Here is a 20,369-nt window from a genome sequence, read left to right on the forward strand (position 1 = left end):
CGAGTCTTCATCCATATTAGGCTGAGAAGAGTTAGGCTACAGTCCACCGCGCTGACCAAGAGCGGATTGGCAGACTTCGCAGACCTTTAAGGGCATTTACTATGAGATGTAGGTTTCTCACGATGTTTTCCTTCCCTAGTCTGTTTCTGCGCAGCATCGTACTGGATCACTAAATAGCTTTGTGGTACGGCTTTACTGGAAGCATGGTAGCTAGCCACGGCCGTAGCCTCTCACCTGATAGAACTAGGTAGAGTAGAAACTTAACGCACTAGAATGTTAAATATGATACGCTTGTGTGGGTCTTTGTCACCCTCCAATCTGCTATATTATTATAAACTGCTGTATAAAGTTTTTAAAAAAACCTTGCTCATATTACTATCAAAATTGTAGTTATTTAATCATAATATTTTTGTCAACCATAGTATTGTTTTTATTAACAAGCTATTAACAAGCTTACAAGATAAGCTAAAACGAAATTTATGCTATTATAATACCTATACCTACCTAATGTAATAATAATTGTTTTCAAAAAAGATTTGCTAGCCCTTTGACATGTATTTTAGCGGCGATGTTTTATAGCACAAAAAGTATATTTCCATCTAAGTAATAGTGCTTTGTTGGATACAAAGGAAATTTCAATAATGGAGGCGTAATATAGAAAAAGAAAACGAAGGCGTAAAGATATAACAACTACGGCGAGTGCTTTTTATGTTACACTTGGTACAAATTTAATCAGAAGTGAAAATATACGAACAAACAAAAAAGAATCGTTGGCACATAATGAAACGTTCAGACCGACGCTGTGAAAGCAATTTTTTGAAGGAAATTGTTTAATTCAATAGCTCTGTTTGTGTACGATATGTACCTACTCTGACTGGCACATTGACTTTTTAGCTTTTTTTATATATTCTGTTACAAGTTAGCCCCTGACTGTAATCTCGCCTGGTGATAAGTAAAATGTAAATACAATGATATGATACAGTGTAAAATGGAAGCGGCTAACTTGGAAGAGGTATGGCACTTTCATATACAAGGGACATCGTACCGGAACGCTAAATCGCTTAGCGGTATAGCTTTGCTGGTAGGGTGGTAACTAATCACGGTAGAAGCCTCTCTCCAGACCAGACCAGACCATAAACAATTTAGAAATTATAGAATAGAATAGAATAGATTTTTATTCAAATAGACTTTTACAAGCGCTTTTGATCGACAAATAATTTACCACTGGTTCGGAATGCCGTTCCTACCGAGAAGAACCAGCAAGAAACTCGGCGGTTGCTCTTTTCAATTCTTCAATTTACAATAATATAAATTCCAAAATTACCTACCCCTGCCGAGAATCGAGCCCGGGCCCTCCCACTCTTAAGTCCTCAGTGCTCACGACTGCGCAGGGAGGTCATCGTATCTTATTTTAACGTCGCTAGGAAAACTTTGCAACTAGTCATCCGATCAAAGTTTTGTCCACGACTTCAAAACAATCAAGACGTTCAGGGATACAAATTGGATTAGGTGAATTGGATCAGTAGTTACTGACTTGAGACAGATTGTCTCCCTCAAAGAACTTAGCGTGCCATCTCTAAATACTTAAGCTTCTGTGGTTGTCCAAAACTTTCACCTCCTCTGTGTACGCTAGATGGTAGAACTAACGTTAACAGCGCCTTGGTATCTAATGCCCGCAACTTCGTCCGCGTAGATTTAGGTTTTTAATATCCAGTGGGAAACTCTTTGATTTTCCAGAATGCAAAGCTTTTTTTATATCTTGTGGGATCCTTTTGATTTTCTGGGATAAAAAGCGGCCTATTTCCTTCCCCGGGAAGTAAGCTATCTCTGTATCAAACGTCAAAATCGGTTAAACGTATGTTAAAAGCTAGCAAACAGGCAGACAAACAGCGTTTAGCTTTTCAGTACGATGTCGCGTAGAAAAGGTATGGGTTTAATTAAAATCCCTTCTTCAATCAAAGGCTACTTTTGAATAAAGAAAATTCTTAATTTTTTTTTTTGCTATAAACTAGAAAAGGTAAATATAATACTGCATAATAAGAGAAAAATATGACCAATATTATGAAGCAATATAGATTTCATCCGGTCGCTTTCAGAGCTCCCAGCGCACATCCTCCAATCTCCAACTCCCAACTGTACAATATATCACAGTTTTACGATGCCTAACCTTTTTTCATATATTTGTATATGTATAGAATAATACATTGTATTCATATAAACTAAATTGCCGTAACAAAAGTAACATCTTACCTTCGAATAGGATTCCTCTTCTCGGGTGTCTTTTAGGAAATCGTAAAATATGCAGAGCGGCACTACCATTATCGCCGGCTCTTTGCAAAGAGTGGCCGCGGTAGCAAATAATAGTGTCCCTGCTAATGTACACCATTGCAAAAGTTCACCCGAATCTTCACTTACACTACCGGTGCACTGACACTTATTAAGTTTCACTTCTCCAGTCCCCACCTCACAAGCGTTCAACATTTTCAAAGGTCCCGCTTCACTCGCTTTTAGAAGTCTTCGCACGTTCATCAGTATCTGTTGCATTAGCCCATGGCAGCTCAGTCTAAAGTTTTGGTCGCTGACTGTCAATCTGTGACGAATTGCGTTTTTAATGAAATGTCGACATTGTTTTTTCTGACTCCTAATCCGTAGTCGAACATGTTCGCTGTAGAGCAAAAAACTGAGAAGGAAAAAGTTGCAAGCGGCCAAATCAGCTCTTCCGACCACGCCCGCGACGGCTTCAGTGTGTATAGGGTGAGCTGCGAAACTCAAGCCGGCGACCGCCGTCCCGACTTTTATACAGTGAGGTGGCAATAACCGGCGCGCGGTCGTTACTACGAGCGCCGTCGCTATTGAATGGAACAGGATATTGAGAAAATGATAACTCCACGGCTTGAACCCACTAAATACGTAGTTTAGGCGATATGTGGCGACGCACAAAGGTCGATACGAGCCATGCGATCCAGGGTCGGTGAGCGGCGTTCCCCAAAAATCATTTTCAAATAAAGCTTTTATTGGAGTGTGCCCGATGACATCTGGGTTGGAAAGGATCGCCCGCCTGTAAACAAAAAACCTGGTTAGTGAGGACGAAATATGAATATCAAAAAAATGTATTAATAAAAACTATGTAGTATGAATAGTATCAATGTGGTACCTATAGTAGTTTTGTATTATATAGTAACTAGGTGATACCCGCGACTTTGTCGGCACTGAGTAGGTACCTCGAATATTTATCGGCGTAGATTTAGGTTTTTAAAACTCCCGTGGGAACTCTTTCATTTTCTAGGCTAAAAGTATCTTCGTTTCCGAGATTCAAACTAGTATCTCTGTCCAAATCAGTTAAACGGATGGTTGGTGAAAAGGTAACAGACAGACAGAAGAGGTAAATGCGAAATTTATTATAGGTAAGTATTAATATGGATGTAAAGATTAAATTTCAAGTAAACGAAACTGTTTTAGAAGGTTGGTCGTAAGATTTTAATCCGCCGCGACTTCAAGCCCCATAACTTTAGTTAATTACTGAATTAATTACTTAAAGTTACTAAAAAGCACTTAGACGAGCTCGCCTTATGTCAGAACTTTAACTTATCGCCAGTTTAAGAAACGTATTTCGCAATAGATACTATTTAATAAATACTTAGTCATAGCCCAATGCAATAAGGGTGCCATAGAAATATACCACTTTGAACATGTCACGACGACCTCGACACTTTATCAGTTAACTTTTAAATTAAGAAAGCAACACACTTTGCAGCTGTCGGTCTTAAAAGAGGCTGCATGCCTCTACAGTAGCCACGATTTCGTGGGCATTGATTTAGCTTTTTTAAATCCCGTAGGCATTCTTTGATTTTTCTGGACCAAACGTAGCCTATTCTTTCTTGGAATGTAATCTATCTCGGAAATAAATTTCATCTAAAACGGTTACACAGAATATGAACTGTAAAAAGCTAGAAGACAGATCATACAGTTTCTCATAATATTAGTATGAATTTATAGACCAAAATTTTCTACATTACGCTTTGCTACCAATATCTAACTATTTTACAAATAAAAAAGGAACCACTTCCATTGTTCCAGAACTTATCTCCACAGAAATTGTCAGTGGGCAAAGACTTTTTATACATAAAAAAAGTTCGCTGCATTAAAATTCTACAGCAGCTGCAACTATTAAGAACTGTCCAAAGTAATTTCCGTCAGATTCACTGATTCATTTTGCTATCAGCAAATTAAAAAGAATATTATGAAATACCTGAAATCTCATTACGGGAACTGAACGGGGAGATTTTTAATATCGACATTTTTTCTCTAACTAGAAGTTCATTTCAAAGGAGCAACTTTTTTCTAGTATCTAGACTTTTTATGATGTAGGTAGTCTTTGATGAGCCTTTACGTAACGATGTCAAATGATTTTTATTCCTATCTAATTACCTGACGATAGCGATGACCCCACGTAGCATGGGATAAGGGCTGGAAGAAGAAGCGATTTTAAGAAAACTACCTGGTGAACTGAATAAAAATTGGTTATAATTATTTAGAAGCTTCGGCGCGCCTTATAACCAAACTTACTTTGAGATAGACCATGGGACAGTAGACTTTTACATCAAACATCAAAAAAAGTACCTCCACCTGATTATTAAGACTAGGTAAGCTTGGCAAATAAACAAATGTTTGAGCACATATATTATGTAAGAAGTCTATCACAGCCTAGTACAACTAATAGAATAACCGACATAGATTCAAACAATCGCATCTGTAATACAACCCTAGTAAAAGTCTAGCACTTTTTGAAGCACGCTCGTAGCTGTCATAATATTAAGGTCCGTAAACCCCTCACCAATATCCATACTAATATTATAAATGCGAAAGTGTGTCTGTCTGTCTGCTACCTTTTCACGGTCCAACAGTTTAACCGATTCTGACGAAATTTGGTACAGGGTTAGCTTATATCCCAGGGACGGACAGAGGCTACTTTTTATCCCGGAAAATCAAAGAGTTCCCACGGGATTCCTAAAAACCCATCCGCTTAACTGATTTGTATGAAATTTGGTACCGAGGTAGCTTGCGTCCCTGTAATTGACATAGGCATTTTATCCCGGAGAATCAAACAGTTCCCACGGGATCTTTAAAAACCTAAGTCCACGCGGACGAAGTCGCGGGCATCGTCTAGTATTCTATGAAGTAAGCAGTCCTACACGCATGTGTCACACACATTACAGTACACACAAGCGTATTAATTTACCTTCACTTTTTAAAATAAAATTGTATGAGCTTTGCCTATCTGAAGTTTTATAATATCTTTTCTAGTTCTATAGTATTAGAAAAACCGGTCCGGATGATAATAACAATCAAGGGAGTTACGTCAGCATCATTCAGTAATCAGGGCCAAGAGTATCGAAATGTTTGCCCACGATCGCCGGATTCCTGCCCTCATCGACCCTACAGCTAGTACAATACCATCTAAATAATGGAAAACGTTCACCATCGTTCTTTCAAGATTGATTTCCTGAAGCGTGTATTTGACGCTTATTGGATTTTGTATTCTACCCCCGCCATTCTCTGATCGGCTTTATTAGACTGAGATACAGTTGAAACTCCTATTAATATTTTCTCGGAAAAGTTTCTTGATACAATGACACAAGAAAAGGAAATATGGTAGCATTGGCCCATTTTAATTGGTCGAAAACTCCGTCTATAGCTACGGTAAATCCTAGAATTTTGCAGTAAGAAATACCTTTGATTTACAATGATAATTTTTTTATTTTTTCTATGTGCTGCGATAATCATTTATTTCAGACTAGCTGATGCCCGCAGCTTCGCCCGCGTGGATTGGTCAGATCCTCTGCAGCATCAGGATTGAGGAGTTGGACTCCAAATTTTTTATGAAACAATGTCGCAATGTTCCTCTATCGATTAAAAAAGAAATCACGCAAATCGGTTCAGAAATCTCGGAGATTTCGGTGTACATAGGTAGAAAAACACAACTCCCTTTTTGAAAGTCGGTTAAAAAAGTAATCTATGTTACTCCCTGGTCAATTCTCTACTTGTCTTTGAAAATCCCGTCAAAATCGGTTCAGCCGTTCCCAAGATTAGCCTTTTCAAACAGACAGACAGACAGACAGACAAAAATTTTAAAAACGTGTGATTCAGTTATGGTATCGTTCAAATAACCATATGACCTTAATATGCGGTAGTTATTTACAAATTACAGACAAACACTCCAATTTTATTTATTAGTATAGATTTTTATCTGGATTTGGATATCTCCATGATATTTTGAGTGTTTGTTGTCTCTCTGTGTACCTACCTAGTCTTGAAGAAAACAGCTGTGAGCTATTTTTCACAAAAGTACCACACACACACTATCATCCTGAAACTTGGCACGATTGCCTGGCTTCCGTCATTTAGTCTAAGAGTTAACATTGCGAAATATAACAAGTGTAAATTAAAAATTTATATCACCTCTGACAAGTGAAGGTTACAGTAACTAGAAAAGAGCTGATAACTTTCAAACGGATGACTGATTTTCTTGGATTATAGCTAAGAACACTCTCGATCAAGCCACCTTTCAAACGAAAAAAGTCGGTTCATTAGTTTAGGAGCTACGATGCCACAGACAGATACACAGATACACATGTTGAACTTATAACACCCCTCTATTTGGGTCGGGGGTTAAAAACTAATATATTTACTAACCTGCACCTGGTGTTAATAAAGTGCGCAAAAAGTTACACTGGTACATACAAAAATATCAATCACTAAGAACCTACTCAAAAAGATGTCAATCAACAAGCTGCAGCATTGGTGTTTTTATCACTTCATAATATACACCTTCGATATAATATGTATGTTACGTGTTAACATTAAAAAAGTAGTCTAACTACATATATATACCTCCTTTAAACTATGAACCAAATTGATACCTATCCTGCCAAAATAATAATCGCCTGGGTTTACCTACGTTGCGTGGTCTTTGAACATTTAAAAAGTTTTTCTTTCAATATAACGTGGGAGTCATATCAATTTTCTACTTTACTTTTACGGCATCTAGACGATATTGCTTCACTTACGTTTATACCCGACTACGACAAAGCGAAAGGCCTACGTTCGATAGATGGTCCACTATAACATTATCTCTGTCTCTGTCTATTTATATATGATGGGATGCCATGAGTGTCGTCGAATCCTCGCGTTCTACATATCTATTATAAAATTAAATGACGAATGGTTTTCTTTAAAGCAATTTTTCAGGCACGATCTTATTAGCCCACTTACCTACCACGAACACTTATCGATCAATAGGTCCCTAGTACATTTTATGTACAGTCTTCAATTTGAAGTAGAAAGCCAGTAAAATAGGCGATTGAATTATATATTTTTATAGAAGCTCAACCGTGCTTACTATGCGAAGAAGGAAAAATCATCTGTAACGTTTTACCATTGTATTGCAAATTGAGAATAAGGCATTCCCTTTACTCATTTACATAAAAACTTTTCAAAGTATTTTGTTCGCAAATGACTTTTATATCGTTCGAGGGACCTATAATAACGGCAAAATAGATTCGAGGTTGCGGTTCTGGTAAAACAGTTATTTCATTAAAAACATTTAAGTCCTATTTACGGCAAATGGTAAGCATTAGCGCCGCTTTTACTAAAAGGGATATAAAGCGGCCTGGAATAAATATTCGAAAGTGGACGTTACAGGCAACGGATAAGCAGTCATCTCTTGTATCACGGTCTTTTATACAGAACGCTTCTGAGTCTGGCAAATGATACGCATTTAAGATAAGCCTTTCATTAAAGCTTTATGAAGTAAATGAAGAGATGGGACTAATAAAGTATCTCATGCTTTTGAGATACTATTAACAAGTTTAATGGTTAACCTGACTATATCCCTTTAAAAACGATTTTGGAAGTACTGAATACTGATATTGTAGGGCATATTATTGGGATACCCAAATAATAATAAATGTGATAAAATAAAATGACGCACTATTTATATGTTTTTTTTTTTAATTTTTCGTTGATCATTTATTCGGCTTTAAGTGGCGTGGTGTCAAATAGAAAAAAAATGATAATTTTAATTTTTTGTACACGATAAAAACCCACTACACATTGTATTTGTAGGTATGTCAAAACAATTATAAACATTAAAAACACAAAAAAAAATTAGTAGCCTGGCTAGGCTTCTACAAATACTAGGCCTGGTAGAGGACCTGTTACTTTAGTGATAACATCGCCATTTGTTTTTGTCTTTCTGTCCGTCTGCTACCTTTTCACGGCCCAACAGTTTAACCGATTCTGACGGGTACAGGGTTAGCTTATATCCCGGGGAAGGACATAGGCTACTTTTTATCCCGGAAAAATCAAACAGTTCCCACGTGATCTTCTAAAACCTAAATCCACGCAGACGATGTCGCGGGCATCCTCTAGTTTCCTATATTTTCATTACTCATCAGCTAGTTATACAGTTGCTTAAATAAATAAAACAAAATGTTGTTCGTGACAGTAGTTACTTTCCAACCTACACGACTAATGGACATTTGATACGGTCTAATTAATATATTGTACATTGACCGTTATTATCATAATACCTAACTGGAAGTAAGAAAATACAAAGCTAGGACCTATTTACTTTAGGCAGCACAATGTCTAGTCTATTAGACACGAAATATTTATGTCAAGGATAAAATTAATTACCTACCGTGCCTTCATTATTATCATTACACGTATTTTCATATTGTTTTACACGATATAAATCTAAAACAAACTAAAATAGTTATTGGAGCCAATTATGATGTCTTTCTCTGGCCTAAGTTTAGAGTATCTGCATCTTTTCTTTTTACCCGACTGCGGCAAAGCCAAAAGGAAGGGCTATGATTTTAGCAGTCTATGTATGTATGTATGTATATTGTGTGTATGTGTGTATGTTTGTATCCAGATTGTGTGTGTTCCACTTTAGCGCCTAAACTACTGGGCCGATTTTGATGAATGAGGTGTCAATCGATTCGTCATAAAGGTCCGGGTGACATAGGCTACATTTTATGCGAAAAAATTGACCTAACGGATATTACATGAAATAAGTAGGGGTCTCCAAAATTTTTTTTTTGCTATTGTATCGAGTGGGGTATCAAATGAAAGAGGAGAAAATTTTGAGTTCATATATATATAAATGTACTACAACATTAAAATATACCAAGCGACAGAAAAACAGTATTACTATATTATTTCAGCGTTTATTAAGACGATCGCAGTCGGGTTTTAGTTTTCAACTTTATCTTGTTAATATTGCTAAAAAAGGGACGGAAAACGAATTTTGAAATTAAAGTCTTTAAATTTTAGTGCACTAAAATTTAACGACTGGCCCCTGGAGTCATGAATTCTCATTATAATATTTATACTTAATCAATAATTTTTCAATTTATTGTAAGTGTTTTTAATTTTCTCTACAATTCGATCTGATGTAGGCATCTACTATAATGCCGCCATAGGTGTATTTATAGTCGTGGGTATAGCTGAAGCACCTTTACAGCACAATCGTTTGGACGCTATAACCGAATCTAATAAAGAAGAATGGCGTAGTAAACAAAAACATAAACTGAATCAGCAGTTTTTGTCACTACTTCAGTAGATATTGGTATTTTACTCAAAATATAATGTGCGAAATTATGGCTGGCACTTGGGAACATCAAAAATATAAACGCGAAAAGGTATTTTTGAAAAGATAAATGAAAAAAATGAATCTTATTTAAAAAGTCATGTTTGTCTTTTTGCGCATCGTTAATTCAATTAAGTTCAAACTTTGTACGGGGAAGGTACAAGGATTTGCAGAAAGATTTCTGAAATAGTACCAGCAACGTATAATTTGGAGTGCGCGAGTCGCATTGCATTGGAATACATGCTGAGCATATATAAAATATGGTCTTTTTTCAAAAACAAGACATCTCTAGGTAAACCATATTACTAGGTACCTACTATCCTTACTCTGTTACATCATCTAGTCTAGGTTATTGCTACAAGAAATCGGAGCAGTCTTAATTGGAAACGCAAAACTTTGAAAGTAGTTAAGCTAAGGTAACCTGAAGGCAAATGGCTAAAAAGAGTTTTTTGTTAATAATTATTTATTTATTAATAACATTTTTTGGATTATTCTTGCGCTTGACGTTAATCATGCCTTTTGGAAAACCAGGAGGTCTAGGTTCGAGTGCGCTTGCCTATGTAGGTATATATAATGGTAACCACGCTACGAAACTACTATTGCTGGGCTACCAGGTCCAGTGGTAGCCACAAATCACCTCCATGGCTAGATCTTTACTTTACTTTCTAGTCAACCGGTGGCTTCAAGATGGCTGCAACTGTCAACAAACACTACAAAACCGCATAGGTTTTATGACCGTGTGGAAGTTTTAGAAAAAACGTATTTCCAGTAGCCGTGCCAAAACTTAGATTGAGATAAAGTTGAGGGTAGTAACGGAACTCTTCGCCGTGAAAGTTGGGGCAGCTGCGGCGCACGGCCGTCACGTAAGCCCCCAATTACGAAACAGCGAAGTGGTTTGCGATCCAGAACAAAGTTCATCGATTCTATCATCCGTATTGGCGCTATATTTGGAAGGGAAACTTTATTATTGAGGATGTGATTCCAAATCGCAACCTTTGCTTTACTTTATTTCTATGTGCTTGCCCCATTATATTGCAAACATAATGCAATAATTGGAAATCCCATAAAATGTCCTATCCGAGCACAAATAGGTATATTGAGATTATTCCAGTTGTGGTATTTAATTCAAGTATTTCCACAAAACAGATAGCGTTAGGTATAGCGAAGCGTAACGTGAATGGTTTTTTTTTCACATATAAGTGGTTTTAATGAGTACCTCTCTTATCTAGTAGTGATATCTTTTTGATGAAATACAACGATAACAAAAAGTAATCGATTTTCTCCAAGACTTTCTTTTTTGACTCTTGCAAAAAGTTGTCCAATAAAATGTCAACCGATCGACAAACTTGTTGATTTACAAAAGGCAAATTAAATTATGCCCGTGACTTTATCCGCCTGGACATTCCTTAATATCCCGTGGGAGCTTTTTAATTCTCGGGTACCAAATATAGCCTACGTTTGTTCCTGGGATGTTACCTAGCTAACTCTGCACTCTACCATCAAAATAGGTAAACAGCAGACAGACACACTCGCATTTATAATATTAAATAGGTACGTAAGTATGCATCCCAATTTTATCATTTTAAAGCAAAAACCATGAGAAGGTATTGAACGCTTAGAGTAAATAGATCTTCTTCAAGTGGCATCTCCTTTCAGAGTTGGCAATTATTAAGCCTAACGATTTTATTCACCACTGACCTAAACAGTGACTTGTACTCATGTTAAACCAGTAGCGAAGGTTTTTAAGCCCGGATGTTAGAATAGATACTCTATATTAAATAAATCTAACGTACCAATAAACAACAAAGCAATAAGAGTCTCCAAGCTTGATATCCCTAACGAAATAAACACGTTGCGCCAACACGCCCCATTCTATTACCGTTGTTTGTTCTGAATTAGGCCGAGATTACCCCGAGATTGTCGGACGACATTACCATAACTTGCTGACCGCCTGAGTCGGAACACGATATGAATGTTAATGCCGTTGCATGTAGAATGTATGGACTAATTAGACAATTCGCTGAGTAGGTACAAACTATGATGGATTTTCTTTTTATCAGACAAAGATACAAAACTACAAAACAGAAGAACAGATAACGATTTACAAAGGTAACTCAAGTGTCGTAATTTCCAAGTATTTAATTAAGGAACGCATGTTTTTCTTTCTTTATTGTTCACGAACATTCAATTATCTACTTACATTAAATATACGCAAATAGCCATCCTCTGGAAAATAAAAAAGTTTATGTGAGATATACATATATCTGCTTTATTTTTCATAATACGTAAAATACTCATACTTTTGACTAATAACATTAACAGGGCTCTCTCCGTCACTCGTTTCATACAATCGTAGTTCCAATTTCATGTGAATATTAAGCAACTTTTGCAAATTTTGCAGACATATTCTAGAAACTAATATCTGTGTCTGTGGTGTTTTAGATTTTTCTAAAAATATGTAGTTTTAAAATTACAGGGGCTCAAAGATTTGTTTGTAAATTTTTAAGACCGTGTAACTTTGAAACCGAATATTTTAACAGAAATCTGGAAAACCACAGACATAGATATTAGTTTCTAGAATATGTCTGCAAAATTTCATGGACTTTGGTTGCTTAATATTCAAATAAAATTGGAACTACGTTTGTATGAAGCGAGTGATGGAGAGACCTCTCTTAGCACATGACAGTGATACTGTCCATATAATATAATCTCTAACATTATGCCAGGATCAAAACATCGAATATAATCCTGCATGTATGAGACGATACAACAAAGTAAGCCAACTCTGACTGAAGCTAATAACTTAATACAGTTTGAGAGCATAGCAAAATGTATAACAGAGTAATCAAGAAAATGCATTTCTATTTTCTTATCCATTTAATACTGCACAGACAATAATAAGAGATTATTTTATTTGCTCTGGCTTCGAAAGAATGAGAACAAACATTTTTTCATAAATATTTTGCTTTTATTCTGTAGTATTCGAAGTTAATAGGTTTATAAGCAGACTCCTACGTAGAAAAAGCTTAACTGTAATTAGACATGCCCTTTAATACGATACCACCCCAATTAGGTGATTGGATGGCAGGGCAAACTTTGAAACTCATTTTGTTCGTTTACTTTCTTTACCTGATCGTATCAATTACTATGGTTAACGTCCGATAAAAACAGAAATTCGATCATTTCAATAAAATAATTGTCTATTAAGATTACCTATCACTTGATAATACGCGAATACATTCGCGAAAACTATTTTCTAGAAGCATTTTTTAGGCAAAGTGGAATTTTATAACCATTTATGCGGAATTCTTTCGTTGAAAGTGGAACATATTAATAATATGTAAGTATCTATAAAATCAGCGGATAGATTTTAGTAGAGATTTTGTAAAGTCGTGATAATAATAAAAATAATACGCTGTTTGTTGTGGGCCCTTCTAAGACTTGGGCTGGTCCAGAACCATCGTAGATTTAGTTTTAAATTTTCGTAGTAAGTATCACCATTACATCACATCTAAATCTAACAATTCTGACCATCAAAAGGAGAATGAATAAATGATTTTGACTTTGACTTTGAAAAAATACTTATCCTTTCATTTGGGCTTATAATTAAGCTCACATGACAATAGATAGCCATAATAGCTATAGAAAATGTGTTTTAATGAAAATACATTACCTTTCTTAAAACTTAAAGCAATGTGGAATTAAACACAAATTCCAACGTTTGCACGAAAAGCAGATTATGAAACACAGTGGTGAAGCTCGTCGCAGATAGGAAGCGCCATACCTTTTACGGATTAACCTAAATTCTCCTTTAAATATTTATTATCATCATCAATTATTCAAATAACATAGACAACAAACCTTATTTACTGGATTTTCTGCGATTCTGAACGCGAATACTTTCATTAACCAATGAAAGTCAGCATTCTTTCCTATGATTCTTTCAGACAAAGGACCATATTTTCTAAAAAAGATTTACATGGATAAAAATACATCATTTTCTGTTTTTGTTCGTGAAAAACATTAATCCAAAACAGATTTTTATAGAGCTGAATATAACATATTAAGTATATATCATACTATCGACCCGCCCCGGCTTCGTACGGGTATCTTATTACAATTTTTGCAGGGATCTCTAATTTTTTGAAATAAAACATAGCCATGTCTCTCAAGAATGATGTAGCTTTCAACTCGTGAAAGCATTTTGAAAATCGGTTCAGTAGTTCCAGAAATTGCCCCCTACAAACAAATTTACAAACTTTACGTCTTTATAATATGTTTTACAAATAACTGACTAACATATCAACGTAATATGTACAGCTGCAAACCCAGAGTCTATAAAATTGAGATTTTGCACTTAGACTTTATCGTTTATTCGGTTTACCCACCCTAAAATCTACAACCGACACCCGAGTACATCTACTTCCTAGGGTGTATTATGGGTGTATACTGTATACTCAGGATCGTGTGTTTATCTGTCCACAACGAACTAAAAAAATTGTATACACATTCCTTTAATCTGCCCCATCGACACACGTTTACCAGTATGCATCCAAGCGTGGCTGTTTTAGGGTGGATAAACGAAATAACGGACGTAGACTCCCAATAAAAAGATTTTTGAGATATTCCAACGGGTTCTTTAAAAAAAAACTAAATCCACACGAACAAACTTGCGGGAAAAAGCGACTAGTTGTATAAACACGTAAAGGCTGGGGCACTCCGTGTTAAATAAAACATTTATACTAGTACTCGCATGATAAGCGGATTATAAGTGTAGGTCCGTGTACAGTGACACAACGGCAAAACGTTGGTAGTTGTAACTTGTAGTAAACTCCATGTCTAGGAGGCATTAGCTTTACGGATTAGCCTTAATTCTACCGGGGATAAATTTCACTACTTTGTTAAGAAATTAAAATACCGAGGAGATAAGAAGATTACTTAGCTACTGTATTTGCTAAGTGCGAATATTTTTTTATTACAAAATGAAAGTTCAGATATAGGTATAACTGGCTAGCTGACGCCCGCGACTTCGTCCGCGTGGATTTAGGTTTTTCGAAATCCCGTGGGAACTCTTTGGTTTTCCGGGATAAAAAGTAGCCTATGTGCTAATCCAGGATATTATCTATCTCCATTCTGAATTTCAGCCAAATCCATCCAGTGGTTTTTGCGTGAAGGAGTAACAAACATACATACACACACACACACACACACATACAAACTTTCGCCTTTATAATATTAGTGTGAAGTGTGATCTTTAAGGAGGTGAAACCTCCCGTGAGTTTTGCCTTTTCTATTTTCTTCGTCAATTAGAAACAATACGTACAGAGAAAAGATCTGTTTACTGAATGTAGAATAACCATCGATGTAGAATAACAGATTAAACACTAATTCCAGCATTTGCACGTAAAGCGGATTACGAGACACAAAATAAATCTTCCAAAACGAAACGAACGAGTATATAGGTACAACTGTGATAAATTCTTAGTGAACGAGGCTGTGAACTACTTGACTTTTTCCATAATTTTCACTAGTGAAAGCAGAATACTTTTTTCTAGTCTTCAGCCGTGGCTACTACTACCCACAAAGCCTACCCACAAAGCTGTGCTGCCCAGTGATTTAGCATTACGGTACGGAACCGATAAGGAGTATGAGTTCTTCTAGTATTCTTTATTTATTTGCATTAATGTTTTACATCATAATAGAAAAAAATTATTATAATATTATATTATGAAGCCCCGTCAGGGCGCTGCAAAGTAATTACATATACATAAAATAATAAAATGTTACGTATATAAAAATTAAAAAAAAAAGTTAAAAAAAGAGTTGTATAAAGACTGCCATACCCTTTCTATGTTCCCACCCGGTGACGCTATAACTGCACGTTTTTAAATAATACCTATATTTTAATAACCGCTAAATACATTCAAGTTATTGCCTAGCCTGTGCCTAGCTAAATAAAATAAACCATAACAATTTTCGCACTCGAAAAAGCATACGAGCATTTGTATGGTACCTATCCATTCGTTTTATTCTGGAAATGCGATATACTTCGTATTTTGCTGAAGCACTGTGCTGTAGACGCTTATGGTGATGTTGAATTAAGGACTAATGCTGCGCCAGCACTCAATGAAAGCCGATTATGTAACAGCGTCAGTGGTAACCGTGTTCGCATATCAACAACAGATAGACTCTCGGTAGACCATCCTTCGCCGAATTAAAACAAGGCGTACATATTGGTTGTACCTATTTCTATTAATAATTTATATTAGTAAGGCCACTCAGCCGATATAAGTTTTTTTCCAATAGCCCAAATAGGCAACGACCACAAGTTGATCATCGTAAAAGCAATAATAATAAAAAAACACACACAAAATCATTCATTCAAAGTAGATATACTATTGTACAATTTTGATGGTCAGAATTGTTACATTTTCAAGGTGATATAGTGGGGATAATTAATTATGTAAACTTAAAACTAAATCTACGAGGGTTCCAAATGCGCCCAGGTCCAAGAAGAGCCCACAAGTAACTCATTTATTATTTCATAAAATATCGTTTACTAGCGAACCCCCGTAAATCTGGCTTTCTTTGCCTGTATTACAAAGGGAATCTCTGTATAAAATTTCAGCTTTTTAAATTAAAGGGTTTTTTAAAGAATATTAGCCATGTTAATCATGACTTATAATCCCCTTTCCCCTCCAACTAAGCGCAAAGTTGTATTAGGAGTAGGTACGACAATAGTGCAACGGGTGGGGTTTGAACCGCCGACCTTTTAGAATTCAGTCGGCTCCTCAACCTGTTGAGCTATTAAGGCGTTTGGACTGGGCATTGATGACTCAGGCAGTCAGGATTTTTTCTTTCTATGTATTTAGATAGACAAAGATGTAACATAATCAAGTGGAAACAAGTGTAAATTAAAAATTTATAACACCCCCGACAAAGTATCTGAGTTTTCCAAAACATCATTTTCAAATAAATAATTATGTATCAAGGCAACGTCCATCTTGACAGCTTGACATATTTTGTCAATTGACATAATATTATGAACCTAACGGTTATGTAACCTTCTTTTCTACAAGAAAACTAGAAAAGAGCTGATAACTCTTAAACGGCTGCACCAATTTTTTTGGATTATAGCTAAGAACACTCTCGATCAAGCCACCTTTCAAACAAAAAAAAGTAAATTAAAATCGGTTCATTCGTTTAGGCGCTACGATGCCACAGACAGATACACAGATACACAGATACACAGATACACAGATACACAGACACACAGATACACAGATACACACGTCAAACTTATAACACCCCTCTTTTTGGGTCGGGGGTTAAAAAGGTAAATGCCTTAAGCTCTCGCAATATTTTTAGATGTTATTTATTTAAATTTTATATATATTTTTTAGATGTTATTTATTTAAATTTTTATTAAACAAAGGTTATTATGATGTTAATGAATTTTTGAATGACAAATTTTAAATAGTGAATGCAATAATTAATAATAATTTGACATGTTTGTTACATTAAATAAATTCAATAAACTTTGCACGCCATGCTTGGCAGAATATGCGGTTCCACATAATGTTTAAGACCAATGTACTTGTATATTATACCATATTCTAGCAAATAAACACTTCTTATTCTTATTCTTATTCTTAAATATATATTGTAGACATGTAGAAACATTCTATTACATACTTGCTTACCTCTACAAATTTAACAAAGGAATTTGGCTTATTTATATTGTGCTCATTTAGAAAATAGAAACAAAACAGTTGTTCTAATCTCGTGTTGGTGTAGGTATAACGAAACGGAGCTTTCAACGGATAATGCTTTATACTGAGTTAAGTGACTTTTGCTTTCTAAAAGAATCCCTTACCTTAGATTACTTAGACGAAAAATAATATTTTCTCTCTACTTTATAAAAGAACTCACTAAGATACTTAAACAAAACGGTATTGACTCTGTTTACGAGAGCTTTTATTAAAAAAGGTTTTCTCTACATCTATATTTTAAATAGGTACACATCAAACATTCAGATCTGGCGGAACTCAGCTACTATTATATATACGTTGCATTAATTGGCCACCATAACCAGAGACCTGATAATATGATAAAATATTCTCCATATTATGTAGATAAATATTAAAATAATCGATACTCATATATGTGAAAGTGTGTCTGTTAGTTAACTTGCATTCCGGGGATGGATTAAGCAACTTTTTGTCCCGGAAAATCAAAGAGTTCGGGTGGGGTTTTTAAAAACCTAAATCTACGCAGACGAAGTCACGGGCATCATCTAGTCACTACCCATATTATAAATGCAAAAATATATTTATTTGTTGGTCAGTAGTGTATCATTTAAATTAAGAACCGCGGCTCCGTTAAATAGGGAATTGTATCCGAGAGAAACATGTTTCGACTCAAATTACCACACTTATATAATATTTAAAGGTTTAAAATTTAAGGTTCAAGTAAGGTTAAATCATATTCAAGAAATCTACATACACATTTTACCCTTTAAATTCCTTGAGCGTGGTCTGGCAATAAGGCAGTAATATAAGTGCAAAGATCGACCTCAAAACCGCTCTGCGCTTTTCCAGTCACGTCACTTGTCTTGCAGAGTTAAGCAAAAATTGTTCATTCTCTCATTCGATTTGGAACTCTTCTTCGATTCTGCTTTTTGTACTTTTCTCTGTATGTGAAAATAATTTCCTTTAGTAGGTACCTACTAGGTATTTCTTATTTGCTTTATTCTGCTCGCAAAATGTGTAGTGACGGTGGTGATTATTTAAAATTTCTCATACTATTTAACTATTTATTTTCATTTTTAACACACGACCCAAAAAGAGGGGTGTTATAAGCTTGACTTGTGTATCTGTGTATATTTGTATCTGTCTGTGGCTTTGTAGCTCCTAAACTAATGAACCGATTTTAATTTAGAGTGTTTTTAGCTATAATTCAAGAAAATTGGTTAAGCCGTTTGAAAGCTATCAGCTCTTTTCTAGTTACTGTAACCTCTACTTGTCGGGGGTATTATAAATTTTTATTACACTTGTCGCATTTTGTTACGGTGTAAAATGACACCTGTTGCGGATGATTGACAGTAATCATTTTAAAAAGGTGACAAAGAACATAGGGGGATTTTTACTCAAACGCAAACATCACACAAAAACTAATATCGGATTAAGTATGACCAACTTTCGCAGACTAGGTCAAATTCGTTAGAGAAGAATAACATAATAAATGGTCTATGTGCTAATACATATGGCAGTGTGCATTGAGTCGACCTAAGATCGGACATCGTCTTTTAAAATACAATCGGCTGTAAAAATCGATCTCATACAAAAATCGAGTGTGAACTATTCCTCAGCCTAATTTCTGACAGTAATTAATTTCCTATTTCTGGCCTTTATCGCATAAGTACAAGAGCGCATAATATGAAAGATAGGTCTAGCTATAAATATTTCTGATCCGACAAGTGCTTGGAGTGCGTGGATTTCTGATATAAAAATGTAACGCTATGTTACTTTTGGATGACATAACATTAAAGAATTCTAAAAATACGTCATAATTATAAGCAAAAGTAATGGATCCATAATAAATGCACGTACTTTTAAACCATTCAAAAATGTAGTAAACATTTTCAGTTTTATATTAATTTTATATTGCTGGCATTTTCATTTCTCGTGAATAACGGTTCGTTCGTTTAATACAATGCGATTCGGCTGAAAACCAGAGCGGACCGAAAAGCGGGTTCTAAGCACGTAGATATTATATGGAGCAATCAAAATATTGGAAGGTGCAGCATACAGCCACGTAGTATCATGAACATTAAAATGAACCTTTGCTATTATTTTAATACTGGAGGCAGCTTCATTTGTTAGTATAGGTAGCGAGATATAATATTTTGAGGTTGGTTATTTTCACGGCGTTCATTGTGATTTCATTAATTGAATTAACCCTTATAAAAGCAAAAAAGCAAGGTCAAATATTTTAGAATGGCGCTGAAATGTTCGATGATATTGACTGGGTATTGAACAGCCCTAGTAGAGAGGCAATTAATTACGTCCTTCAGTGCCCCAGACTCCCTCGGCACTAAGATATTAATGGAATTTTGTCGAATACATCCAATCAGGTAATTTTATAAAGCCGTAGGTATTTAATTAATAATATATTTTTAGCGAAGAAGAATTTCTGTTGTATAAGCCGATTAAAGAATACGAATTTATCTATAGCATTTTTAGACTTCTTATTTATGCTGCCGAGGGTGGTATGGCCTATGAGAAGTTGGGAGTATCCATTGATTTTGCTGGTTTAGCGATTTTGACCCTAGACGGTAACTGGATGGGTAAACAACTTTGGGGGTCTTAATTAAGCCTCCATATCCTTAGACCTTAGCGACTTGGAGAGCAAGATAAGCCGTCTCAGTCCCGGTAATTATCTGATAATCTGATAATAAAATCGTTAGAACTAAGACTGTAAGCCCTGTTGAGCCGTTATGTTAGGATCTGAAAGCCTACCGCATTCTTATCCCAAAGAAACACATACACGTAACATTAGTGATAATTAAAAGGAGTCATGAGCCATGGGTACCTACATACCTACTGACTTTCGCTAACTCACTGATCAAAACTTAATAATTATACTCATCAAACTCATTTGACATTGGTTGGTTCTACATTGATACTGGCACTGGAACCAGTGGTATTTGACA

At 35.5% G+C, this 20,369-nt stretch overlaps 1 protein-coding gene across 2 annotated transcripts in view; it reads right to left on the reverse strand.

Moving 5' to 3' along the window:
* Nucleotides 1–20,369, reverse strand: part of LOC123869363 (protein O-mannosyl-transferase TMTC2-like) — a 127,566-nt gene that overhangs the window by 95,806 nt on the left and 11,391 nt on the right. For both annotated transcript variants that reach the window (XM_045912247.1, XM_045912246.1), the window contains exon 3: nt 2,251–3,058. In XM_045912247.1, the coding sequence (XP_045768203.1) occupies nt 2,251–3,058 (808 nt within the window). The remainder of the gene's footprint in view (nt 1–2,250; nt 3,059–20,369) is intronic.

This window comes from Maniola jurtina, chromosome 11 (assembly GCF_905333055.1).
Source record: "Maniola jurtina chromosome 11, ilManJurt1.1, whole genome shotgun sequence".
Taxonomy (NCBI): Eukaryota; Metazoa; Arthropoda; class Insecta; order Lepidoptera; family Nymphalidae; genus Maniola; species Maniola jurtina.